At 46.1% G+C, this 25,697-nt stretch overlaps 2 protein-coding genes across 3 annotated transcripts in view; both read right to left on the reverse strand.

The window, feature by feature from the left end:
* Positions 1-321: 321 nt before the first annotated feature.
* atp6ap2 (ATPase H+ transporting accessory protein 2) lies at positions 322-6,499 on the reverse strand. The gene is made up of 9 exons (XM_070837930.1): positions 6,388-6,499; positions 4,723-4,853; positions 4,089-4,217; positions 3,867-3,962; positions 3,632-3,769; positions 3,400-3,453; positions 3,144-3,293; positions 2,930-3,049; positions 322-1,217 (listed from the first exon to the last, which is right to left on the reverse strand). Exons 1-9 carry the CDS (start codon positions 6,461-6,463, stop codon positions 1,023-1,025), a joined length of 1,089 nt encoding a protein of 362 aa, XP_070694031.1. The 5' UTR covers positions 6,464-6,499; the 3' UTR covers positions 322-1,022.
* Positions 6,500-10,149: 3,650 nt separating this feature from the next.
* bcor (BCL6 corepressor) overlaps positions 10,150-25,697 on the reverse strand; it is a 33,162-nt gene continuing 17,614 nt past the window's right edge. For both annotated transcript variants that reach the window (XM_070837776.1, XM_070837775.1), the window contains 9 exons: positions 25,261-25,602; positions 23,876-24,157; positions 22,137-22,450; positions 20,661-20,945; positions 15,016-15,182; positions 13,888-14,033; positions 11,789-11,866; positions 11,506-11,659; positions 10,150-11,410 (listed from right to left, as the gene is read on the reverse strand). In XM_070837776.1, the coding sequence (XP_070693877.1) occupies positions 11,080-11,410; positions 11,506-11,659; positions 11,789-11,866; positions 13,888-14,033; positions 15,016-15,182; positions 20,661-20,945; positions 22,137-22,450; positions 23,876-24,157; positions 25,261-25,602 (2,099 nt within the window). In that variant the 3' untranslated portion in view covers positions 10,150-11,079. The remainder of the gene's footprint in view (positions 11,411-11,505; positions 11,660-11,788; positions 11,867-13,887; positions 14,034-15,015; positions 15,183-20,660; positions 20,946-22,136; positions 22,451-23,875; positions 24,158-25,260; positions 25,603-25,697) is intronic.

Genomic DNA, 25,697 nt, shown 5'->3' on the forward strand with positions numbered 1-25,697 from the left:
GGAGCAGAGGAGAGGGGACACATCCACAGAAAAGAGGATTGAGATTAGTCATCAATCATCCTGCAGTGATCACCTCACAGTGCATGCTGGGTATCAACTTTACTGATTCCAGATTAATTATTAAAAGGAGAGAAAAACTGTATTTTACAGGTTATATTTCCCAGGAAACTGTGGGACCCATAACACCAAATCTACACCGACTTCTCACTTTCCTCATCGCCCACTTCACAGGTGAGGCAGAACTCATTCAGCATTATTTTGAAACAGTCCAAGTGGGATTTTTCATGAATTAGAGAGATTAACTGGAGACAAATCAGGGTGTAACCATTTAATAATTTATTGTCAGGCTTTTCATTGCGATTTACAGAGCTTCATTTATCCTTCTCTAACCCTAATAGCTGACCGTGAGATCAAGTCATGTAATCCAATATGCATTTGGAAATGAAGCAGGGTGAAACCTACCTGGAATAAACAATGCGCAAATCTTTTCACAATAACAGTACAGCAGTTTCTCATATAGTTGCATTTGTATATTCAATATATACACATAGATTTGATTTAACTTAAAACAGTTTCACATAAGCAAGACAAGCACAACCACTTCACACAGAAACCAGACAAATCTCATTCTTTCATAACATTACAATGGTTTGTTTTTTTTACAATAAAAAATACAATTGCAATCACCAGGGGAAATGAAACATAGTTAGTGAGGAGTTAAAGTCGTAAGGAATGATGTGAGCTGTAAAGCTGAGGGGAGGAAGTCTGAATTTGTTCAGTGTATACACCAATGGGGGATGATATTAAACCGCTTTATGTAGGCAAATTTAAGATTTTGTTATTGTTAAGTTGATATTTTTTGTCCGTCATCATACCAGTGTTGTAGACTTAGAGGTGGTTCAGTATTACGCTCTTCCTCCCATCAAGCTGTCGTAGTTTTTTTCACCAAACAAGACCTCACACGAAACACAAACATTCACTAGAGGGATCTAAGAGGACAGCTGGAGTGTTACAGTCGGGATTTAGTCCATCCTGATCTTCTGATTGGTCATCCGGTAGATGATGCTGTCGTAGCCTGGATCCATGTTCCACAGGTTGTAAGCGATGGCGATGACAGCGAGGGCAAGAGCGATCATCAGCCACAGCACAATGTTGAAGATCACAGCATACTGGAAGTTGTACTTGTAGGCCAGGTTGTAAGGGCTGCCAGGGTTACTCTGCAAAAAATAAGAAATAAAAGATAGAAATCCAGAAAAGTAGATGCATTATTACGAAAACAGTGCGGTGCGGTTTTGGTCCGTCCTCAGCGCACCTTGAAATCCTACTAGGAGGGTTTTGCCTGGCTGATTAACTGACTTGCTCAGATTTTGTTTGATTTTTGTGCTTCTAACATGAGCAAACAGGCTACGTTTCTTATTTTGTTAGGTTTAAATGTGTTTCTTGCTCAGCGGGTTAAAGTGAAAGTGTTTTTCCACATCTAAGACGAACCTCTCGTCAACCTCTGACCGGTTAACGCCTGGCGCCACCGGTTATAAAATATTGATGTGATAGTGGAATATACGATTGAATGTCTGCACAGAGGCTTTTATTTTGAAAACTGACCGGATTCTCTGCCCGCCTCATCAGGCCGCAGCTTCAATCAAAAACAGACCAGGCGCATAAACTTGCCTAACAGTTTCTGTGACGCGCCGCGGCGCTTCTGATGGGTTTTAGAGCACTGACTAGAGCTGACTCGATCAGCTCCGGCAGCCACGTCGCAGCTGGAACGCGACACAGACGCCCCCCCTGTGGGTTTTAGCCTTTAGTTAAAGAATAATAACTACCCACTTTAAATCAGTTTTATTCATCAAATCTAAGCAGCCATGTTACACGTGTAGTGCAGGTGTGCTTTCCCCTGCTCCCCATGCCAGACCTCCATCTATTCAATTTCTATCACTGAGTATCCAACAGGATGTGAGTGTGATAGAAAGGCAACGTCTGACAAGAAGCATTACCAGGACTGCCTCTGGAGGACCCCTCCACCCTCTCACCCCCTTTACCCCGTTTATATTAGAGTGGATGATCAAAGCATTCTTTGGTTCCAGACCTCAGTCATAAAAACCAAGCAGCACGGACTGGACCTGGGTTTACACTTCATGAAAGGGGTTAACAGCAGTCCCACCATAAATACCCTCTGCGCTGGTTTTGCTTTTAGTTGGGTGTCAGATTTCACCTGTTGATGACAATGCTAGACACATCTTTTGTACGTAATCAGGCCATATTGCACTTTAATTATATTCCCCACAGTAATTAATCAGCCACTGAGTGAGTTAGAATTTACATGTTATAGGATGGGCGTTAAATCCAGGTCACTATTATTTAACCATTATAACCCACAGCAGGAAAAGTAAATGAAAGTGAAACATATTTCATTGATGAACGATTCGTTACCATCAAGTCTCCCAGTAAACAACAACAGTAAGCCAGCGTGTACAATACCTGAACCCTGAATAAAATAATGTTTGTTACTTAATTAAATTATTAATTAATAATGTCTGCAGCTGGTCTCATGTTCTTTCACTGTGACATAGAGCAGTGATTAGGTGAGCAGAGACGTCTTTGCTATAGGAGTGTTACTAAAAAGGAGAGAACTACTGGGGATTTCTTCAGCTTGCTTCATGTTTTCTGTGGCAGTCTCCACCAGCACTTACACTGCCTGGAGAAAACACAAGCAGGCCAAGCTAACCAATCACATCTACGCGGCATCTCCGGAGCCTCAATGTGAAGTTACATTTTTGAGAACACGCAGGTCAGCTGCAGTGTCGCTACCTCATCTACGTTCAGCACAGTTTCTCTGCTCTCCTGTCTGTAAGGTGACGCCTTCTTTCTGCTGGCACGCTTGAGTAATCATTCAACTTTGGCAAACTGTTCACAAACAGGTCAAACTTACAATCTGTCTGGACTCCAGGATCGAGCGGGACTTCCTGGTCAAAGGAGCCTCGAAGGTCTTTACTGTAACAACCTCCACCACAGCACTGTTGCCATAAAGACCATACACATCCTCTCCAAACTACAAAGAAAGAGACATGTATTATCATATACAGATATTAAGCTAAAGATTAAGGTGGTTCTGTTAATGATGCCCACTAAGAAAGTCTCCTTACTTTCTGCAGAACAGAGGCGAGAATGGCAGTGGCATCGCGATACTGGGGAGAGTCCTGACCATAGAGCCTGCTGAGCTCCTCCAGGCCAGACAGCTCCAAGGAGTACAGGTCAGGAGAGTGGTCCTTTGCCAAATGTCGGTGTCTCTGCAGCTACACGAAGGGCAGAGGACAAAGACATGTGAGCCACAATGCAGGTGATTTCCTCATTTTCCTAAGAATAAATATTGGTTATTTACAGAGGACCTGAGCAACTTACCAGAGCTGTGATATCATGCAGCACTTGGACCTCAGACAGGAAGAGCAAATCAGCCTAGAAAGCAAGGATAGAAGAGAGGTAAGAAGGGAAACACAGACTCCAAGTGCACCAAATTGATACATTTCAAGGATTAAAGTTGACAAAAAACAACCTTAATCAGGTAAATCTGGTCACTTTATTTTTTACGGTTGGACGCCTTTGTGTGGATACAGTGTTGCTGTTTGAAACTGACCTCTGCATTTCTGCTGAGGGAGTTGAGGGGCAGGGAAGCCAGCACTGAGCCATCCTGGGACAGGCGGGCACGGATCTGTTGCAAGGTGACTGGTAGGTCCTCAAACACAGCATTGGCCTTACCCAGCATATACAACCTCTGAGAGCGACAAATAAAGTAAAAGCAGATGAGCATCTTCAGAGTGATGTCACACAGAGTAAGTATGCCTTGTCCAGTCTCAGGATACTTTCATTACCTCCTCACTGGGGGCCAGCTGCAGCACTACAGGGGTGTCCTCAGCAAACAAAGAGTGTACCGTCTCAGCAACACTATCCAAGGTGAAGGGTACCGGCTGCAAGCAAGAAGACGACCCAATGACGACGCCGAATTACATTGCAGACTTCAGTAATATTTCCACCATGGCATTATGTTTGATGTACAAAACATCATCATAATGCCACCGTCCAATCTGACTCACATTCTCCAAAGGGTAGGAGGCCACACTCTGAGGCAGCGCCAGGCTGTCGACTCCTCTCACCACCACCAGTATGTTAGCTCGGGGACGCTTGAAGAGCGGACCAGACTGAAGGCCTGGCCAGGACAGATCCTGCACAGAGTATCAAAGGTTGATATGGTGAAGTTGTTAGCAGACAGTCGCTTACTTACACATTCAGCAGCTGCAGAGCAAAAATATCATGTATTTGGAGTTGTGTTTCTGGTCATTTGGTGAATTTAAGTCCAATATTCACTCTCCTTTAACTTTAGTTTGGCCTCTATCAACTCCTGAAGTAAATATCTGATTCTTTAGCAGCTAAATGCTCCACAATGTTCAGTCACTATCCGTGTCCGTTTGCTGTTTGGTGCTGAGCAGGTAGTGTGCTGTGCGTTTTTAGAGCTTTGCCAAAATCAGCTGCCTGCTGCAACCAAAAGCTTTAGCATGAGAGTGGTGACAGTGAACCAAAACAGTGAAGTTGGCAGCAGGACAGGCAAACAATGAACTCCAGCTCCAGAGAGCCGAGGAGAGCTGCAGATTCAGGTGATGATTTTCTGTAGGTTCATTACTACAACTTCCCCTCTCACAGAGCTTTTTTTAAAAAAAAATAACAAAGCACCTCTTGAACAGAGAAGCCCATGGTTAAAGCCACGAGGTCAGGGATCTTCTCTCCAGAGACTGGCCATTCTCCTTTCTGGAAGGACACAAACTCTGGAGCCTGTAGCACCGTTAAGCTGTCTCCATAAACACCTGTGAGAAAAATCAGGTGTTAATCCAGGTGAAACGTGTGGGAAAGAGTAAAGTCACAGAACAATTACTCTCAAGAAGAAAACCATCATCTTCTCACTAGTTCAAGTTCATAACCCTTTAAATGTTCAAATAATGTAAGTATAATGTTGAGTTATTTTGTATGCAATCTTGAGTAGAGTAGCGTTTTCAAAAATTTAATAAAAATGTAGAGTCCGTGGCATGTACAAACGATCCCACTTGCAATGCTTTGTCATTGGTTGATGTAAATATCAATATTCACAGTACTCAGTGACGGCCCCCAATGTGAAATTGCTGCTACTACTACAGCAGAACTACTAAATACTGCAGAACTATGATCTACTGATTATTTACTATGTGGGAAATAATGAATGAGTGAAAGAGGAGGTGGAGACAGTGTTGCTTTTGTGGAGCTTTAACCTTGTTAATATCTATTATTTTGCCAGACCTGTGCCCATTATATGTGTTTAAAGTGAAAGTCAGGCAGCTGTAGCCTTTTCAAACTGATTTTTTTTTTTTTAATTTGGGGAAAGATAATTAATATCAAAATACAACATTTCTGCTATCCATGAGTATTGGCATTTCATCAATACTAGACATGGAGGTGACTGTACCAACTAGTGCCTGGCTTGACATTCACATGTAATGAAATTCAGATATTATAATTGCACATTCATACAATTCAACTTCTTCATTAACTATCTCTGGGCCACACCATCCACTGAGAGTTACCAATTAATATTAAGGCTCTCCTCTTCCTCAGATGCTGTTGTGCAGTAATGGAGAGTAGGACCTCTGATATGAGAAGCTGTGCCACTTCTGTCAGTGTAGTGGGACAATTAATCCTCACTGATGTGTTAACTGGCCGCTAACAGCCTGATTGGTCCCAGTAGATATAAACCTTAAACGGTACAGCGCTGCTCATGGAGCCATTCACTTGTGAACTCGTGACAAAGTCCTGATGATGAATGTTGAAGAGGAACTACAGAGTCACATGACAGCACAGTCTAATGTAAATGACTAACCAGCTCTGAGGAAGCAAGCACATGCGTATTTAACTTAAAATGTGAATGTTTATGACCCTTTTCCAACGAGATAAACAACATATTCTCATCCTCACTGCTAGCGTTTATAGCTGTAGATCATAATGTTAGCTTGTTGCTAACAGTTAAGGTATTAGTACATTAACTGTTAGCTACAAGCTAACATTACCGGCTCCAGTTTGTAAACCTGCTTATTGGTAGATTCAGTACTCGAAATATTTCACACATTCTAACTTATCTAAAACAGTGAAACATAATGTGTAGAATAGTAAAACTGTATTATAGCTAGAATTAATTTCATCAGTAAGCTAAACGGCGATGTTAATGATGTCCCATGCTAGCTTGGCTGAGCTGAGCTGTCAAACGCAAATACGGCGGAAAAAATGGCGTTAATCGTGCTGTAATATCTAATGAAGGAAAACTAACAAGACAAAGAAACACTCCCGACTACCTCTCGGTTGCACATTTCTTACCGGTGATGGCAAGAAGGCAGAGGAGAGACGCTGCGGAGAAAACAGCCTCCATCTTTCGACAGTTTGTCAGCGACATCTTTCTCCTCGGCACAGCAGGGATCAGCTGACCTGACGTCACGACACCGCAAAGAATGATGGGACGGTATCTGACAGCAGTGGGTGTCGGTCACAGTTCAGTCCAGAGCACCCACAGTTTTCTTTAGTTTTCTTTTCCTCTGAGACTTAAAATGAAGCAACAATATTTGTCTTTCCACGAAAAAGATAAAAAATGTATATAAATTGGCAATACTTACTCATTTACGTTATCTATGAAGCCAAAAGGCCAAACATTTGTAGTCTTATACTCTCTTTTCTCCATTTCATGTCATACTGAATAGGCTGAATATCTTCAGGTTTTGGACTGTTGGTGGATTACAAAATATATTTTCTGACTTTAAATGGACTAAGTGACTAATTATAATAATGTTCCATCAACAATGAGTATAATCATTAGTTGCTGCCAAGGTTATAAAGTAGTTTAATCACCTTTACCTCCTTGTGGATTTATTATTCTTGTAAGGCCTGAGGTGAGTTTATGTTGTCCCACACAGATGTCTGGCTGGGTCTAATGCCTGGTGTAACTGCAAAGTTTCACTTCTAAATTCTGGTGTACAAATGAGCAACAGTTGATGCAAATGATTGTTTGATTCTTCTATGTTTCAGTTTGCCAACTGTGTCTCAAAAGCCTGGAAATGGCTAATTAATGATCAATCAGATGTTTCCAGCGAATAATATTTGTTGCTGATGGTCTGATGGTTTGACTGAGAAAGATAATTTAGTTGTTCTTCTATTTCTAGACTTTCTTTGTTGTTTGAAAATGTGTATCACTCTGTCGCTCCGTCTTGTTTGAATTCATGGTGTCTCGTAAGCCCATGCAGGTTTTCACATAGTTATATGTATGACACAATGATACAAATTGGCCCAGATTGGCACAATCACATCTGTTTGACAAATATCAGCACAAATATCTTTAAATTTACCATCCAGATCATAAAGTATGTAGCAAGCTTTTTTTTTTTTTTATCTTTAATGTAAAATGAGTTTAATTTTCAGGCAAAGATCTGAAGATAGAAATAGAAAAGACCAGTGAATTTACTTTAGCACTGACTTTACAAACCTAAGAAAAGAAACAGCTGGTTAAGTAAAACCACCAAATAGGACCTTTGCTACGATGTCACAGAGTTGCTTAAATCAACCCTCTGGTAGGATGTCAAGAAGTAGTTTGAATGTACTATGATAAAAAGCCCAAAAAAGCTGATATCTTGAGGGTTGGCTCAGGTGGAGAGTGGTGCTCTGAAATAACCTCAATAGGTTGGTGTCATTTCCACAACAAAGAAATCAGGCTTTCAAAATAAGCTCTTTGTATGGCTAAAAATACTGTTTTGGTCGGTGCTGATGTGCACCGGAGCAGCTGGGTGACGTTTCAGCGCTGGTTTATCAGCAGTTTTACAGACTACGAATGTCACACATCAGGTATTTTACCAAACTTCTTTCTGGAGCACTATGATAATGCAAAAACAAATCTCCATGAATCGCACACTAACAACTAACAACAAAATGGAGCTGCACACAAACAGCAGTTTCAAGGTCTATTTCCCACCATTCTGATGTGTTTTACTGACAAACAGGAGAAAGAAAAGGGCGGGTGATGGCCGAGCACTGAAATCCTGTTTAATATGTACACAATTATTCTCACCTTGATCATATCCATTTATAACAGCAGGTTATTAGAGGCTTAAGTACAGGACCGTGACTTTATCTCTGAAATGACACCCCCCTGCACCTTCTGCCTCTGGACATGACTCTCTTACTTCAGTCTGTAGGCTGAGAATCTTAAAGTCTGCGAGGCTCAACTCATCTCAATTAGCAGTCCGTGAATCCACGACCTTTACCTGGACGTGTGAAATAGGCCAGCAGCACCTACCCTACTCCTCGCTTAGCTCCCGCCTCACTGCACAAGGCTCTCTGAACTTTGCTGCTAAATAAAACGAGCATTTATCTAGCACATTCTTGGTAATCTTTTCAACATTAGGAGAAGTCTTAAGATCATCCCGGAGCCTGAGTCTGATTTCAGTGTGCTTCCTCTCTTTTCTCCAGGGGCTCATTTATGCCCCGAGGGGTTGGATTGCCCATGTCCCTCTCTAAAGCTCCATTGTCAGCTTGCGGATCAACTAAACACCCCCCCAACCCCCACCCTGAGTTTTGGCATGGCTCTTGGCAGCCTGCCAGTGATCTCTTTGCACCCACCCTGCGGAGATAGGCCATTTGGGAATTATATTTGGAGTCCATCTACCTTGTGTGGCTCCCTTTTTTTTACTTCAGTCACCAGTGTTGTTGAAGCTCAGCCGGATTGTCCTGCTGACACGCTGCTGCTCGTTCGGTGCCTCTCTGCAGAGCCTCCTGCACTGATGTGTTTTCCTCAGCGCCTTATTGGACACGCCAATGTGAGCAAAGATCAAACGTTGATGCACAGACTCAAAGCATATTCAGTATGTGATGCAGACCATCGCCGGATTAACCTCCTGTGGGGCCCTGGGCCAGTGCCGTGGGCCCCCCTAACCTCCCGCTTCTCCCGCTCTCCGCACCGCATGAATGCACCCAGTCAACCCCTTGATACCTGATACTCCTATAACTTCAATACAGCTCCAGGTTTTCACGTCTCAGCTACTTTGTGGTGATTGTCTCATTTGTCCATATTCTATATTTTTGATACCAGGAAAGAAACAACAAAACCAAAAGTGACTCCCTATTTCCTGCAACGTCTGTTCGAGACACCCCTGATAATAAAAGAGCTCGACAGGGTAGTTGTTAAGAAGCGCAGTGAATCTGTTGGAGACCGTAGCGTGGATTTTCGTGAGTCTCTCTGGCTTCAGGATGTTGTATAAGGGAGTGAGTCAAGTGCTCGAGGTCATCACAATGAAGAAGCAGAGCAACAATGTGGCTCCTTTATGTGTTTTTAATAGCCGACAGTGGAGGTCAGTGCCGAGGTCAGAGCAGGGGAATGAAAGGTATCAGACCTCGACTAAAAAGTGGGTTTTAGTCTTTTGGTGACACTTGTGCACGTGAAGAAAAACAGAGTAGACATACTCTAAAAATTACACCACCAAAAGACCCAGCAATTATCACCACCTTACAATAATTATATTTCAGTTAATACTGTGGTAAAGGGGGGCATTTTTCTAAACTTGTTACTTGGTTTGGGAAAATGTACTCAAGTTAACAGACACTGAAACACAATGAATTCTGTGCTCACTTTGCATCAAAGCAGGATGACCAACAGAATAAACAGCACGTCAGCCTCCCTTTGGTCAGTCAAATTAAATAATACTGCAAGTATCCCTGGCTTTTTCACTTTTAAGGATCATGTCAACATTTAGTTGCGGAAAGGTTCTAAGTAACAAATTCAACACCTAAACAAGAGTTGGATTTAACACCAAAGGCCCGTTAAATTCAGCATCTAATAACAGCTTCTGCACACTGGAGGGCGCTACAAGCCACTAGCTGTCCAGCATATACGTAGAGGCAGCATGTAATAGATGGCCAGTCGCTCAGTCATGGCTGCAGTAAAGCTTTGCATGACACCTACAATACTAAAATATTCCAAGAGGTGGCAATATAGGATTGTGGTGTAGTCAGTTTGGGCAGCAGGCAAAACTTTAGTTCTCTCAAGTCTATTTAATTAAACACTGAGAAAAAAGGAACAGAACAAGTTTGTTCTTGCAGTTTGTATATTTATTTTAAAGCAACTTCTTTTGTAAAATATAAATACAAATTATGAGATATTTTAATTACAAAGTTAAAACAAAAATGAACACACCAAAAATTACTTTACTGCAGTAGCCTCCCTGTTATATACAAGCTCTGTGCCAAAGGGTGAATATCAACATTATCTTAAAACTTTATTATACAAACAATTTTGTAGTTTTGCATGTTAAATTACAGACTAAACAGGAAGCAAAATTTTAACAAAAAAAAAAAAAATACAACAAAATAGCCTGAGGCTCAGACGAGCTCTGAAGGCTGAGGAGAGAAAAAAAAAAAAAACAGGACATCATGTGCTTCCTATAAACACAAATACCACATTCAATAGCACAGCCTCAGTACTATGTCAGCTACACACAGACACAATGTGCAGCACACTCACACACTCCGTCCAGCCGCTGACAACCACACTGTGTTGCCACACTAAATCTTTCTGGAGACATGAGCAACATCAGAAAGAAAAAACAAAAAAATCTCTAGATATTTTATATGTATGTATGCATGTGTGTAATATCTATATAAATCTATATCTATATATATATAGATATATATAGATATTACACACACATTTATATATACACATATATACACACACATTTATATTTATATTTATTTATTTGTTTATACATATATTAATTTATAAAAATAAGACCATTATTACGTCTATTGAGTCACAAATGTCTTGATCCTCAGTTAATGGAGGGTAACGTTTCAGCTGCCCAGTCAGCCAGCAGGTCAGTCCATCTGTACAATACGCCAGCGCTGGTTCAGAGCAGGGCCGAAGCGTGGGAACTAAGGGTCAGGCTAAGGCATATCGTCATAACCCCTGGTAGGTTCTAAAGCAAACTGCAGTCGGTAAGGATCAAGGTCTGCGTGTAGCGGCCTCAGGGGTCACGATGAGCCCAGTTTACCAACAGCCTTGATTCTGTCCTTCAGTTTGTCCCCCTGGTGCTCCCAGTGGTCATCCAGACACTCCAGTGTGGAGCCCAGAAGAGCGGCCAGCTCAGCACTGTCTTCCACCAGGTCCAGCAGGTCCTTGCTGTCCGGATGAAAACCCTCTAGCTCCTCTGGGCAGGAGAAGAGCTGAGACAAAGAGGCCTGCCGGTAAAACTCCGCCTCTGCCACCGTCACCACCTCCATGTGGGGGAAGGCCTGCCGGAAACTGCGGGCAGACATCCGCAGCCGACGAAGCACGTCGGACAGTAGCAGCCAGTTTCTTGGGCTGAAAGAGGAAAGCGACCAATGTTTAGCAATGAGGGCTGACAGGGAGGCAAAACATTTTAAAGAGGTGTGTCTGCTCTTGAGATCAAAGCTCACCCCTGGGAGAGGGACACCTGGATGTTATAGCAAGGCAGCAGAGGTCGGTCAGAGAACTCAAACTCAAACACCTCTCTCTTATCATCCTCATCCTCATCCTCTGGGCCCGGTGGGTCGGCCAGAATGTCGTAGGCCCCGCCCTCTTCGCTCGACTCTGACACACAGAAATACACGAGTAAGTGTAAGTGTGTGCGTTCACATCATCATAAAAGACACGGGGCTGTGTAGACACATAGGCATGACTTTGTAAGCACTAAAACACAGCGTGCTGATCAGCACTCACCACACACGGCGCTGCCATAGAATTCCCAATAAAGCCCTGGGTCATCATCTGAGCGGCCCTGAAGGTCAGCAAAATAATCTGTGGAGAGAAGAGAGGAGCGAAGCCTGTTATTCAAGAGCCGGAGCTCTGGGGACACGCAAGGAGGCAAATACAATTGCCCTTTAAGACTACAGCAGAAAAATGGATAAAGAGCACAGTAAAATAGAAGAGGAGGGTGAGGAGGAAGAGGAGGAGGGAGGGGGGGGCAGTGTCAAGAGAGAAAAGAGAAACAAACAGAGCAAATGTTTTGGGGGTGGAAGGGGGGGGCACTGATGGTCAGGGGCCAGCGGCTGTACCACGGGGGAGGAGAGCGACGGTCTCCGCTGGGTTAGAGCTGGCTCAGTTCAGAGCAGAGCTACAGAAGGCTGCCAGGAATCAAACAAGAACCACACACAGCCGCTGAGTGCACACACACGCACACACACACACACACACACACACACACACACACACACACACACACACAGAGCGAGCTGGAAACAAACAAGCAGAGGGAGCTGGATAAGCACACACAGCAAGAGCAAAGTGTGTATTCAGCACACACACACACATGCGCGCGCACACACACATTCACAGAGTGAGAGCTGGGCTTTGTGCCAGTGCTGAGGCGTGGGGCGTCTGGCGTGTGTTTGGAGGGATTAACGGCCTCCAGATGAGTGGGACCAGGTGGAGGGAGGGCAGCAATCGCTCGCTCTCACTCATTTTCTCCGGTGCTCACCCCACTCTGTCAATCTTGCAGCCATCGATCCGTCCATCCACACTCATTTCAAAATTCAACACCATCTTTCCAGCCGTCTACATACAAATCTGTTCACCCTTCTGCAGACCGTGAACTTACACCTGTTCATTTTCACCCCCATCTACCACCTTTTCTCCTGCGTCTTGTCTCTTTTACTAAAGCCTCTGGTGTGTCTCAGGTAATCGGTTTTAACTCGGCGGATGTTCATGTAATATTAAGCAGCTGGCTACAGAGGAAGACTCTGCATATATGATTCCATTTCCTCCTCCTGTACACAAACTCAAACCGTTCAGACGAGCCCTCTCAACATATAAGCAACAAATACAGACCGCGTCAGACTCTAGCGTGGCAGCCTTGTTAAAAAAAAAAAAAAAAAAAGAAGAAGGGGAAAAAAAAAACAAAAAACAGGCGCTCGCATGCATGCATACAAAAGCAGAATCTCCAGCCAGAGCGAAGCCCATTTCCGCACGTACGCTGAGCAAACACAGTTGGCGTTGCTAAGTAACCAGATAGAGGAGCTCAGAGGCAGCAGCACACAACCCGGCGGGCTGAGACTCCCTGTCTAACAGGTGGTCAGGGGAGGGGGAGAGGAGCACGGGGGAGGGTGCCGGAGGGGAAATGGGATGACAGAGACGGGCATGTCTTATAGCAGCGGTTGGGAGGAGGAGATTGACTCATACCAACAGGTTGCACAGAGGTCAGGAACATTGAAAGAGCAGAAAACAGTGAATGAGCCAAGGTTGGGGCATTAAGGAGCCGTGTTGCTGACTGTTCTTTTTAACAATTCACCCTCGCCCCACCTTGATATCCTCACATCTGTTTGCGTTTTAATTCAGTCCTTTTCTAGCAATTGCCATTTCATGATTTGCAGTCAAAAGGTCCACTGATATTCAAATTTCCTGGTTTTGCTTTCCTCTTTCTCTGCACAAGGGAGGAAACCTTCTACCATTGCACTCATCGCTACAACAAATGCATTAGTGTATGGTACATTTTAGGCAATGAAAACAGTAAAAACAAAAGTTTAATCAGGGTCTCAGAATCCAAAAAGAAAACCAAGGTCAAGTCCTCTGCATGACTCAATTCATCAAACCAGTCCAATCCTGGTTGAGAATCTCAATGAGCCTGATGACTGAAGGTGAGAGGAAAACCTGTCTCAGGAGATATATGTGCTCTCAAAATGCAGATTTATACTAGTCTAGTCTAGAACATTTCCAAAGGGGGGCAGAGTAAGGATGTGGACTGCAACTACTGCCTTCTGCATGTTTAAATTTCTGGCTAAACCGTGTCTGTGACCAGGTGGAAAAGTCAGCTGGGATCTTACCGGTGAGGAAGCGCTCCATGCTGTCGCTGTGGGTCATCTTCAGCAGGCCACGGCCAGAGTAGGTCGCCAGGGTGGGGTCAGCGCCATAAGACAGCAGGACTCGCACCACGTCAAGGTGGTCATTCTCCACGGCGTCATGAATCGGTCTAGACACACACACAAATGTACATTTATATCAACAATAAGGGAGCAGGAATGACTGACAATGTTTGTAAGGGGATGTTTGTAAATTAAAAGATGCTGTGTGTAACATTATAAACATGTCACTGTCAAAACAACTGTGATAACTGATTCTTTTTTATTTCAGCGGTATTGTTACTGGCAGTGTCTCTCAAAGTTAAGTGAAGTCTTCCCATGAACCACTTTCAGTGAAATTTAAGAGAAATTAAATATTTTTTAAGATGATATTTTGTAGTTATTTCTGCTTTATTTGATGGGACAGTGAGGATATTCAGGAAAGGCAGGGGAGAGATAGAGAGGATGACATGTAGCAAAGGGCCTGGGCCACTGCTGTAAACACTGAGTGTTAATGGTATGCACTCTAGCTCGTCACCCAAATAGTTTCGACCTATTTAGATTTCCCTTAAACTCTGACCTAGTGGTGTGTTGGTGATGTAAGCTCGTCATTAGAGAGCGCCAACCTCCTGTAGTAGTGATAGTGGATCACTTGCAGTGAGACAAAGTAAAATTTTGATTTCTATAACAGCCCATTTCTTTTACACTGCACAGGTGAGACCACTGCAATACTATGAATGTCACACACCGGGTAATGGTTCAATAAAAGTTAAACTGCTGCACAATGCACCTTTAAAACCTGTACACAGTTCCCTTGGACAGACCTCACACTGTAAATTTTAATTGCACGGCAATGAAAGCGCTCGTCTCTCCCATTTAAAACTGCAGCTGATCTGTCAAACAACTGCTTTCGCCAAGCGAATCCCAGAATGAATCCAAGAAACTTTGTTATGAGCAAGTTCACGTGATTTAATTGATGAGTAAACTTGCCCCGTTGGGACACAAAGAACAAGCCGTGATTTTGTTTGCACTGTGCGTCAGAGGCGTGTTCATGTAAGCAGAAGTTTCTTTGACTGTGTTATGCACGAGTGTGTGTGTGTGTGGTGTGTTTACCTGGTGCCATCCTGTGCGCTGCAGTTGATGTCGGCCCCGTAATCCAGCAGGTGTTGGACTATGCTGAGCCAGCCACGGGCGCATGCCTCATGGAGAGCACAGTAGCCTGCGTAGTCTCTGTGATTCACCTCGCATACTCTGTTCTCCAGACAGTACAGCACCACCTCCTAAAGGGGAGCCAACGGAGAGGGAGAGAAGGGTCTTAGTGCGCGAGAACGTGTGTGTACGGATGTATGTGTGGCGACAACCCAAAAAACACAAGACCAAACACAGAAGTCAGACAGAGCAGACACATACGCAAACAGTCCTTCCCGTTACAGTTCCTGTGGGAGAGAAATTAGGCAAAGGAGGAACTGAGCGTGTTCCTGTGCAGGACAAACACACACACACACACACAAATGCTCTATAATACTAGCGCTGGCGCCAAAACACATTGAGGAGACTAAGTGTGACTCAACTGTAGTTAGCCTGCCAGATTCAGCTCGTGCACGTATGAGTGTGTGTGTGAATGTGTGTCTGTGTGCCATAGCTGGACCTGGACGCCACTGTGGCAGCCAGTTATGATGGTTGGGCTCTGAACACAGCATAATGGAAGCGGAACAAAGAGATTTGATAGAGGCGCTCAAGAGCTGGAAGCGTTTGCTCTGGTCTAGGGCTGTGACAGTTGGCCATCTAGCGCTAAGTAGTCAGACTGGTTTTTATTGGACCCGAGCAGCGTCTGCTGCTACTAAACAGAGGAGACAGAGAGATACGAGGCAGCCCAGCAGTGTGTTGATATGGGGCCTGTCCGAGTGAGACAAGTGTGTGTTTCAACACTGCGGGTACGTGTTTGTATCTGTGTGGATATGCAACTTGGCGAAGGACTGGGCAAAGGAAGTGGCACACCCTTGGAAAAAGTTACATTTTATTATATATTTTTATACATATATGTGAATGCAAGACCCATGCATCCAGACACTCATACTCTATGCTGCTAACAGTCCTGTGCCGAGGGGAGGAAAGCTGCTCATCTGAACCTGGGGAATGACTCCAAACTTCCATTTCTATGCTAATTCTAGCCTGTCGTCTAGTCCAAGTGTTTATCTCTCTCTCACTCGCTCCCTTTCAGCACGGGGCGGATGGAGGGTGGAAGGAGGAAGGAAAGGCAGGCAACAGAGAGAAAAAACAGACTGACAGAGGGATGAGGAGAGGGTTAGAGAGGGCGGAAGGGAAGGAGAAGTGAGAGGCGACACCCCAGCAGATGACAGATTAATGAATCTGTGGATGAAATCTGCCGGGGCTGTTCTCTGGGCTGCAGTTGATAATAACAAGAGTTGAAAGGGTGGGGTGTAGTGGGTGGCGGGGGTAGTGCGAAGTGAGGGCCGTGGCGGTGGGAGCAAACGGAGGACAATCGAGCCAGGGAGAAACGAGAGACAATGAAGAAAAGGGGGAGAAGTGGAAAGAAGTGAGCAAGTGTGAGCAGGGCGAGAGAAAGAGAGAAACGAGGGGGAGTGGGACAGCGCTCCAACTGGTTTTCGCTTGCTGCCAACACTCTGTTTGCCTGCTGGAGAGAGATTCAGGAGCGCTGTGCTGAAGCTCCCCTCTGGGGGATTCCACTCGCTGTGTGTGTGTGTGTGTGTGTGCATGTGCATGTCTGTCTGTGTGAGTGAATGAGAGCAAGTGTTAGAGAGACTGGCGGGTAGAGAGTGTTGATATGCAGCTTGCTTAAATGTGTGCGCACGTGTATTTTTGTGCAGAGTGCATGTGTGTACGTGTACGTGTGTGTGTGTGTGTGTGCGCGTGTGTGTGCGCGCACGGCTGTGGAGGAGGCGTAGCACTAAACCTCCGAAGCCGTGTTTAATATCGCTGAGAGAGAGCGAGGAGCTTAGCACGAGAGCCACGGCTTCCCGCCACACACACACACACACACACACACACACACACTCCTCCGCAGTAAAATGAGACACCCCTCGCTCCCCCCCTCGCTCCTTCCCTCCGTCCTCTAATCTCCCTCTCTAGAATGCTTCCCTGCGCTCGCCTGCAATCAATGCATCACTCAGACATTTAACCCCTTGCAGCGCTGCCTTGTATGCTGCTCACATACAACAGATGTGTGTGAGAGTGTGTGTGTAAACACATATATGTAATAAAATGCATATTACATGAAGCAGGTGCTGCACAAGTAGCTTTTCCTGCGCGACAAGGAGCCAACAGTCTAAGCAGTTGATTCCTGCCTAGACAAGTGAAACGTTTGCGTGTGTGCCTGATGTGAAATGACTGTGCTGCCGAGAATCTAACCTCTGATGATCTTAAATAGAGTTAAATAACATTACATCGACTCACACACACACGCTTTTAGCAAACTGAAGAGTAAAGACCAGGATAAATCACCTGTTACCTATTCGTTCATAATAAATGCCTCCAGTCTAAACTAACAACCTGCACAGCACATTAACACTCATCAGCAACAAACCTAACGATAAAACAGACCTTCAATAATTTAATTGTTGGTGTCTGTTCTTACCAGAAAGTGTCATCGCAAAACTCATTCAAATGTTCTTGCGAATACCAATACGAGTTGCCAAAAGCTTGGGGACATGGTGACTCCTCGTGGGGCTGGTTACTGAAGGAGCTAGCTGGCTTGCCACCAATTAGCCAAGAACTAGTTAGAAAGCTAGCTAGCTCAGAGGATAATAAGTTGAAAAATGTTAATTTAAGGGAACTTTGCTTCCTCTATTTAGGACCCTGATCCCTCAAAGGTCGGCACTGTCAAAACTGTTTGCCATTAAGGAACAAGTTTGTGAGTCAAAGTTCACCAAAGTTGAACTTGAAAAGTCAGTTTGGATTTACTTTGCTTCCACAAGCAAATTCACTAATTACCACAATTTAGGTCCAATTTTTTTCGTTGATCACGATGCTGGTCTGACTGGGCACTCAAAGTGTAATGTGTTTTTTTTTTTCCTTTGCTTGGATCATACATGGATTTGGGAAAGGAAATCAGAGGTGATTCATGTGAGGAGAATAAATGACAGATTGCACCTTTATCTGAGCTTTCAATGAGCAGAGCTGAGGGGCCCCGGCACGAGGGGGAGAGGGATGAAGACATCCGCAGAATCTCTCCTCATTACCATTTCAAATGCTCAGAGAGCGAGGCAGACGAGGGAGAGCGAGAGAATAAAAGGGGAGTGAGGGAGGGAGGAAGAAAGAGAGAGTGGGCTTTCGTGTGCAGAGGCACGGATCGCAAAACTAAACGAACATGAAATATGCACGGTGTCGGCCGGGCATCAGGAACAGCACAGAGTGGTGCGCGTGTTAAATTACATGCATGTGTGCATGACGTGATTGTGCATCCTGCTTGTGCAGGTCTGTACAAGAAAAGAAGCCTGCACGTGTGCTTTCAGGGTAAAAACCGGTGCTTCTCCGTGCACGTGTGTGTGTGTGCGTGTGTGCGTGCCTGTGTGTGCGCGCATGAGCTAAATTTGCATGTGCAGGGCTGTGTGAGTGCAGAGAGCCGTCACTCTGTGCAGCATATGGAGAAGAACACGTCAGGATGCCTGTGCATGTGCTTATTGGGTCATAACGGGTGTTTCTGTGTGTGTGTGCTTATGTGCTCATAATCAGCATGTGAGCTGTGTGTGTGTGTGTGTGTATGCGTGCCTCTGTCTCTCAAGCCCTCATATCTTTCTGCCTGTGTGTGATAAGCCCAGAGCTTGCGGCGCTAAAACACCAGCGTGAGACAAGCGCTCTGTGCGTCTACAGGCTTGTAGGCAAGTGTGTGTGTAGGGCGGTATGCATAAATTGGTGTGTCTCTCTGCGCACGTCCTGTGTGTGTGTGTGTCTGAGTGTGTGTGTGTGTGTGTGTGTGTGTGGGAGCCCCAGGGGTCTGCCCCAGGCTTATCACACACAGGCAGTGAGAGACGAGCTTCCTGAGAGAGCGAGCGAGTGAGCGAGAGAGAGAGAGGGAGGGAGAGAAAGAAAGGGAGGGAGGGGAGGAAGGGGAAGGCGGGGGTGTTGTTTGCGCAGCGGTCAGCGCCTTGTTTGTGTAGTCTCAGGTTTTCTCCTCCCTCTCTCCCTCTCCCTCTCCCTCTCTCTCCCTCTCTCCACACGCAGAGTGCAGGGAGGGAAAAATGCGAAGGGGGAATGAAAAAAAGAGAGGGAGGGAAAAAAACGTTCGAGAGAGACGCATAAATCAGAGAGACGAGTCAGCTTCTCTCCAGCACGGCTGACTGAACCCTGCTGCTGCTGCGCTGCACCCTGCGTGCGTGTGAGTGTGTGTGTGAGTGTGTGAGGGAGAAAAACAGCCGCCGCCACTGCTAACCACAGTCACCACGGCACATTAGAGGGCCATTAGAACGCGATTATACTCCCAGTGCTTACCTCTCATTCACACTCTTGCTCTCTCCCACTCTGACTCGCACACATTCACACATAATCACGGAGACGCACACACACACACACACACACCTCATCACCATAAATGTGTACAACAAACACACACAACCATAAAGCAACCGGTTAATGAGCAACAAAAGCCACCCACACCTATTTACAGTTCTGTGAAGATACCTCTGCTGGTGATAAAAAATCATCACACACACACACACACACAAAGACAGCAGCAAAGGTGAGTCAGAGACAGAGTGGACACACGGCACAATCTGCAGCTCAAGTGGCATTAAAACCACTTGGGTCAATAAATCAATTTGTAAAATCAGTAAACAGGAGGGGGGGGGTGTTTAGGCTCATGAACAGAAACACAGGGGATGAGGGAGAGTGAGACAGTGGGCCTTCCTTCCAACCTTAATTAAAAGCTTTCAGTGCGATGGGAGTTGAGAGATTCAGTAGAACATACACCAGACTCATTCGCTTCTGTTTGTGCGGAGAATGAGAGGATCTGGTTTAAGAGCGACCAATCGGCAGCTACACACAAAGAAAGAAAAAAAAAAAACTTCCGATACTAGAGAGAGGCAGCGAGCATCAGTCTCCGTATAATGATCCCACCGATCCCTCATGCTGTCTGCGCACGCACGTGCATGTGTGTGTGCGTGTCTGTGTGTGTGTGTGTGTGTTTCTGTGTGTGTGAGTGTGTGTCACACTTCGCCTCACGGAAAATTAATGAGATGTGAGAGCGGAGCGAGGCAAGAGGAGGGGAGGCGAGGGGACTGTGTGTGTGTATGTGTGTGTGTGTGAGATCGCTGGCAGGAGGAGGAGGAGGAGGAGGAGGAGGAGGAGGAGGGGTGCCAACGACAATCTGAGTCACAAAGAGAGGAAGAGAAAGAGAGTGCTGAGAGGAAAGAGGGGGGAGGAAGAGAGCGGAAACCTGAGAGAGAAAGACAGAGTAGCGGGCAAAAGAGGCAAAAAAGATGGAGTATGGTGAGAACAAAGCGTGAGTAAGGGTGAAATACAAGGAAATGGTACAAAAAGCAGAGAGAGGAGGAGAATGGGACAGATGCAAGAGAAGATGGAGGAAGATGATTTTGAATTAAAAAAAAAAAAAAAAAAAGTGTCTGCCAGAGTCACAGACAGGAACAAAGTAGGGGGAGAAAATGAGCTCAATTTAAGAAGAGGGAGAGCGTGAAGATTTGGAAGAGACGATGAAGTATGAGAGTGTAAAATGTGAAGAGAGAAAGAGATAAGGAGGGAGGACTTTGAGCGAAGCCTATTACCTCGTAGCCCAGGCGTGCAGCTCTCTGGAGCAGAGTCTCTCCGGCGTTCTTGTTCACGATCAGCCGCCGAGCCTCTGGCGGAATCGGACGCACCATGGGGGGCTCGGCAGGGGGGGTCCTGTGCAGCACCGCCGCCTCTGGTGGGACACAGCCCGCTCTGCCGTTCGCCTGGGGCTGCAGGGAGGGCGGACAGAGCGCGGCAGGGGAGCAGGGCTTGACTGGAGAGCAGGGATAATGATTAGGAGAGGCGGCTCCCTTCCTCGGAGCGCCACGCTGCTCACTCAGCTGAGGAGAGAGAGGGGGGGGAGAGTGTTAGAGCCACTGCCACATGGCAGACTGGACATGCATTCACGCACACACACGGACACTCAAGGGCACCACACACACACACACACACGCACGCACACACACACACACACAGAGACAGCAAGGAGATGCAGCTGTACATATATGGACACACACTTAGACAAACATAATTGCTTTTGGCAAAAGTATGACATTATGTCAGCTCTCACTATAATGCCAAAATCCATCTAGAAAGATTAATTATGATTTCAATAAAGCTTGACTTTTATTTTCCTAAAAAAAAAATCCTCTTATCTTCACATTTGTGGCTCTTGTACACTACCTACATGTAGCTTAAAATATAGATGATTGTTCATTTACATCATCTGTGTTGTGTCGGATTACTGTGCATTGAAGACACGCTGTGCATCACCGCAAAAACACACAGGCACACAGCTTTCACACCAACTGTTCACGCCCCAAACACTGCAGGTTGGCACGCCACTTTTCTTTAACCGTTAAACCAACAGAGCCTTCGGATCACGACACTTGAGAGGGAGTTGCCTGCCTCTGTGCGTGTGTGTGTGTGTGTGTGCGAAGTGTGCCTGCCCTCTCAGTGGAATTCCATGTCAAAGCAGCTGTCAGGCTGAGGAGGAGCAGGGGAGGAGAGCAGCGCGGGCGGAAAACAACTAGCCTTCTTTTTCCTCCCTCAATTTTTCCCCATGCTCATTTTTTTCCCCCTCTTTTGAACTCAGGCGCTTCATACGGCCGGCCATGGCTGCCACATTCCTCACTGTGGGAGCGAGGGAGTGTGTGTAGCCTTGTGCTCGCCACTGAGTGCAATGCATAATTGCTCCAGGGTTTTGTTGTTATGTCAAGAATGCTCACAAACGCGCAGACACTCACAGCCCTGGCACGCATGTACACACAAAACAGCGCCGATGACACACGTTCGACAATTAAGGCCAGAGACAAGCACACATGCATGCGCTCCGCAGGGAGTCGCTAAGGGCACAAGGAGGTCAAAGCTCCAGCAGCCCTCTAAACATTGTAAACATACTTCCTTCCTCTCTCCCTCCCTCGCTCTCCCAGCTGCATAATCAGAGGCGCCGACAGGCATACTGAAACAGACTCCGCTGCTACAAACATCCAGATGCCCGTATCGGAGCCCGACACCCTATCAGCACTCACCTTGTCATCTTCAGCTGCTCCCAGATCAGCTATACCATGCTGGCCTGGGCTGTTAGGTGTGGCCTCTTTTCTTTTCTCCCGCTCGCGCTCCCTCTGACTGGTGTGTTTGGTCTTGCACGGCCGCTTGCCCTTGGGTTTGTCCGTGTCACTATAGCGACGGGGCTTGAGGAGAGGGGGGCCTCCCACGGACAGCTCCGGGGTCGGAGAAGGGGGGCCCCTCCTGGGCTCCTTGAGGCCACGGTCACCTGAGAAGGGGCCCAGCGGTTGCGCTCTGTCCTTCAGTTGGCCGGGGGGAAGGGGAGAAGCAGCTACTCCTGGAGCAGGAGGAGAGGGAAGAGGAAAGGCAACAGTGAGCGGCTGATAGTGCGAGAGCTCAGTGGAAGGGGAGGATGGGAAGGTACTGCAAGGCCATCTCTCACCCTCTGTTGGTTTATTAATGAGCGCACAGAGCTGTCTGGGAGCGCAGCATGCCTGCTCGCTCAGGAAAATAAATAAATAAATAAAATAAAACACACACACTTGCACGCACAATACGGGCTCACATAAACACCCCTGTAGTGAACAAATGTGGCACTGTGTGGTTTCAGCTTTTGGTTCATATTCACACAGAAATAAAAATCTGCCCCCGAGACCATAATGTCAAAATGCTGTTTAATAGCTTAATGGAAATACATTTCCTCATAAAAGATCATTGCAAAGCATTTCTATTCTCAAAAATGTGGTCCAGGACTGATGGCGCTATGATAGAACTTGAATAATTTCACTTCCTTCCTCATTGGTTCTCATCTGACTGATTTACTTTTATCTTGATGATGGCTAAACATATGCACTTTCTATGTAACCCACGTTGCAGGAAAAAAACATTTTGCGATGTGGGATTCTTAACCGAACGGAACGTGTTTTATCTGATTATTGGAAGCCTGAAAAAAAATAATAAATGGAGGAGGAGAGAGAGAAAGACAGACAGCCCTGACAGACGCACAGTGGAATTACCACATTCATTGTAAAAACACAGCTGTTGCCAAGGTGATGTTATCTAAAAAGGTGAAAGCAAAAAAAAAAAAAGAAGAAGAAGAAAAAAAAAAAATCAGTGGCCAATCAAGGCCTGTGGTTTCTGCAGGAAACATAAAACCAAAATCTCCCCTGCTTTATTCACTTCCTTTAATCTCTCTCCTGCTCTTTTATTCTCCCTTCGTCTGTGCCTCCCTCTGCCTCAGTTTGGGCACATGAATAAGGGAAAGCCCTGGTTTTAATAAGTTACCCCCCCGTCCCCCCCGCACGCACGCACACACACACACACACAAACACATTCCCCGCCCTCCCTTTCTCTGTGACTGCTCTTGAGGGGAAAAAAGAAAAAAAAAAATCATTGATCACACATTAGTCACACTACACCTGCCCACGCATATCTCCACCAGCCACTTCCTTCATTCGCACTTTCATTGCTCTCACAGAGCCGGCAGAAGACCAGCTGAACAAAAAGCCCATAACCACCGGGGGGCCGCCTTTTAGCTTTTTAGTCCCCAGGTCCTGTTTCTGATTCCCAGCCTTTCCTCTAGCAGAAGGAAGTAACCCCCTACCTCATTTCCTCTGCCCCTCCCCGAAAGGCTCATGGGAAATCCCCCAAAACACAGACAACTCAACAAGAAAGTGAAAAGTGAGCCAAAGATAGATTTCCGTTACCCTAGCTGAACTCCGAGATACAGCAGCGGTTTGCACGGCTGGCGGTTCACTCTTACCATTAAGTAGCTTCTCGCAGCCCCATTTCCTGTTGATCTCGGCTCTCTGCACTGCAGCTCTGTCCTCCGGCTCACCGGCCCTGATCTTGCGTTCCCGTAGGCTCTGGGCCGGGGTGACTAATCGGGCCTGAGGCCACGCCCTCTCCTGTTTGATTTGGCACCCGTCAGGTGAAGCCGCTCCGGCAGCAGGCTTGCTGAGTCGCAGTCCCTTCAGTTCAATGCAGACTTTGAGCTTCCGCACCTCGTCGTCATCTTCATCAGAAGCGGCCTGCTCACGCTCATCTGCAGACAACATCAGCACACAATTTGCATCGTTTGCCATCGCTCATTTACAGCTAAATAGCCTAGAACTCGAGTTTTAACCTCAGTTAAAAGATTAGATGAGAACATGCTCATCCTTCACTTATGTAGGTCATTAAAAACCCAGTGGATAAACATTGTGGAAAAGCCTAAAACACAACAGTTTTTCTTCAAAGTGTCTTTGAGTTGACATTTTAGGGTTTCCGCCCTTTAAAAGACACGACTCTCTCCTTATGCAACACACAAACCTACTGTATGTACATACATAGCACAAAGAACAAAGGCCAGTAATCACTATATTCTTATAGCTGGTAAAACCCTGTTTAAGCCTTACAATTTCACACAGGCACTCAGGCAAGACAGAGAGGGAGTGGGATGTGAAACAGACAGACAGACAGACAGAGAGACAGAGAGACAGACAGCCAGACGGCCAGAGGAGTAAAAGGGGAAGAGAAGTCAAGAATCGGGCGGAGACACAAAGCAATAAAGACCGGAGTAGCAGAGGGAGAGTTCTCTCCTCTGAAATTCACGGGGGACGGGTATTTGACTCGTCTGCCAGTGCCGGGGAGAGCAAGCGCGATACCGCATGCCAGAAAAAAAAAGGGAACCCAAACAGATGAGGGAAAAAAGAAAGGAGATGAAAAGAGAAGAAAAGAGCAGCTTTGAAGAGGGTGGGTAAGCGCAGCGGAGGAACGGCAGAGCTGAAAGGAGAGAGAGAGAGAGAGAGAATGGCTGTCCCCCTTCCTCGCTTCTCTCTCGCACTCCGCTCAAAGGCAGGATTAAACACTTCTCTGAGCTGGCTGCCACACAGAGCGAAAGATGGGACAGAGAGTGGTAAGGGGGGGGGGGGTTGTGATGGAGCGGGTTTAAGGTGGAATTGATTGGAAAGGAGGAAGCGACAAAAGGAATAGAAAGATTTTTTAAAAAGAACAAGGGATGAGACGGGGCTCAGCATAACACGGGATGAGAATTAGAAGGGAAGAATTAGAGAGAGCCACGGAAGGCAGATGAAGAGAGAGGGGTAGGTGATTTGAGGAAAATGGAAGTGGCACATGAGTGACGAAGCACGTTTTATGAATCCTCACCCGTAGAAATCTTGGGTCTTTTCTCTGGGTGGGACGCCTGCTCTCCTTCCTCCCTGTCAAAGTCCTCCTGCTCAGTCTTGAGACAGAGTGAGCGTTTCCTGCCAGGTCCAAAGCCAGGGCAGGCCCCCTCTTCAGGGTATCCTTTTGCTGGTGTCAAAGTGGGAGGCACACAGTTACCTCCTTCAGACTCCCGCATCACCTTCCTGGCTCCATCCTTCAGCCCTCCCTGGCAGACACCTCTGCCCCCGTCTCGGACCCCGCGCCCTGGGGACAGAGGCTCCTTCTGGACCCCACACCTCTGGAGGACTGGAACCCTGTTGTTTGCATACACCGGCCGGACACCTGAGCAAAGCAGAGACAGATGGATGGAAAAGGGGAGGAAGAGGTGGGGAGCGGGCAGGGGCAAAATGAGCAACACAAGATGAAAGGGAGACAGA

The sequence above is a fragment of the Pempheris klunzingeri genome, chromosome 10, assembly GCF_042242105.1.
Source record: "Pempheris klunzingeri isolate RE-2024b chromosome 10, fPemKlu1.hap1, whole genome shotgun sequence".
NCBI classification, from domain to species: domain Eukaryota; kingdom Metazoa; phylum Chordata; class Actinopteri; order Acropomatiformes; family Pempheridae; genus Pempheris; species Pempheris klunzingeri.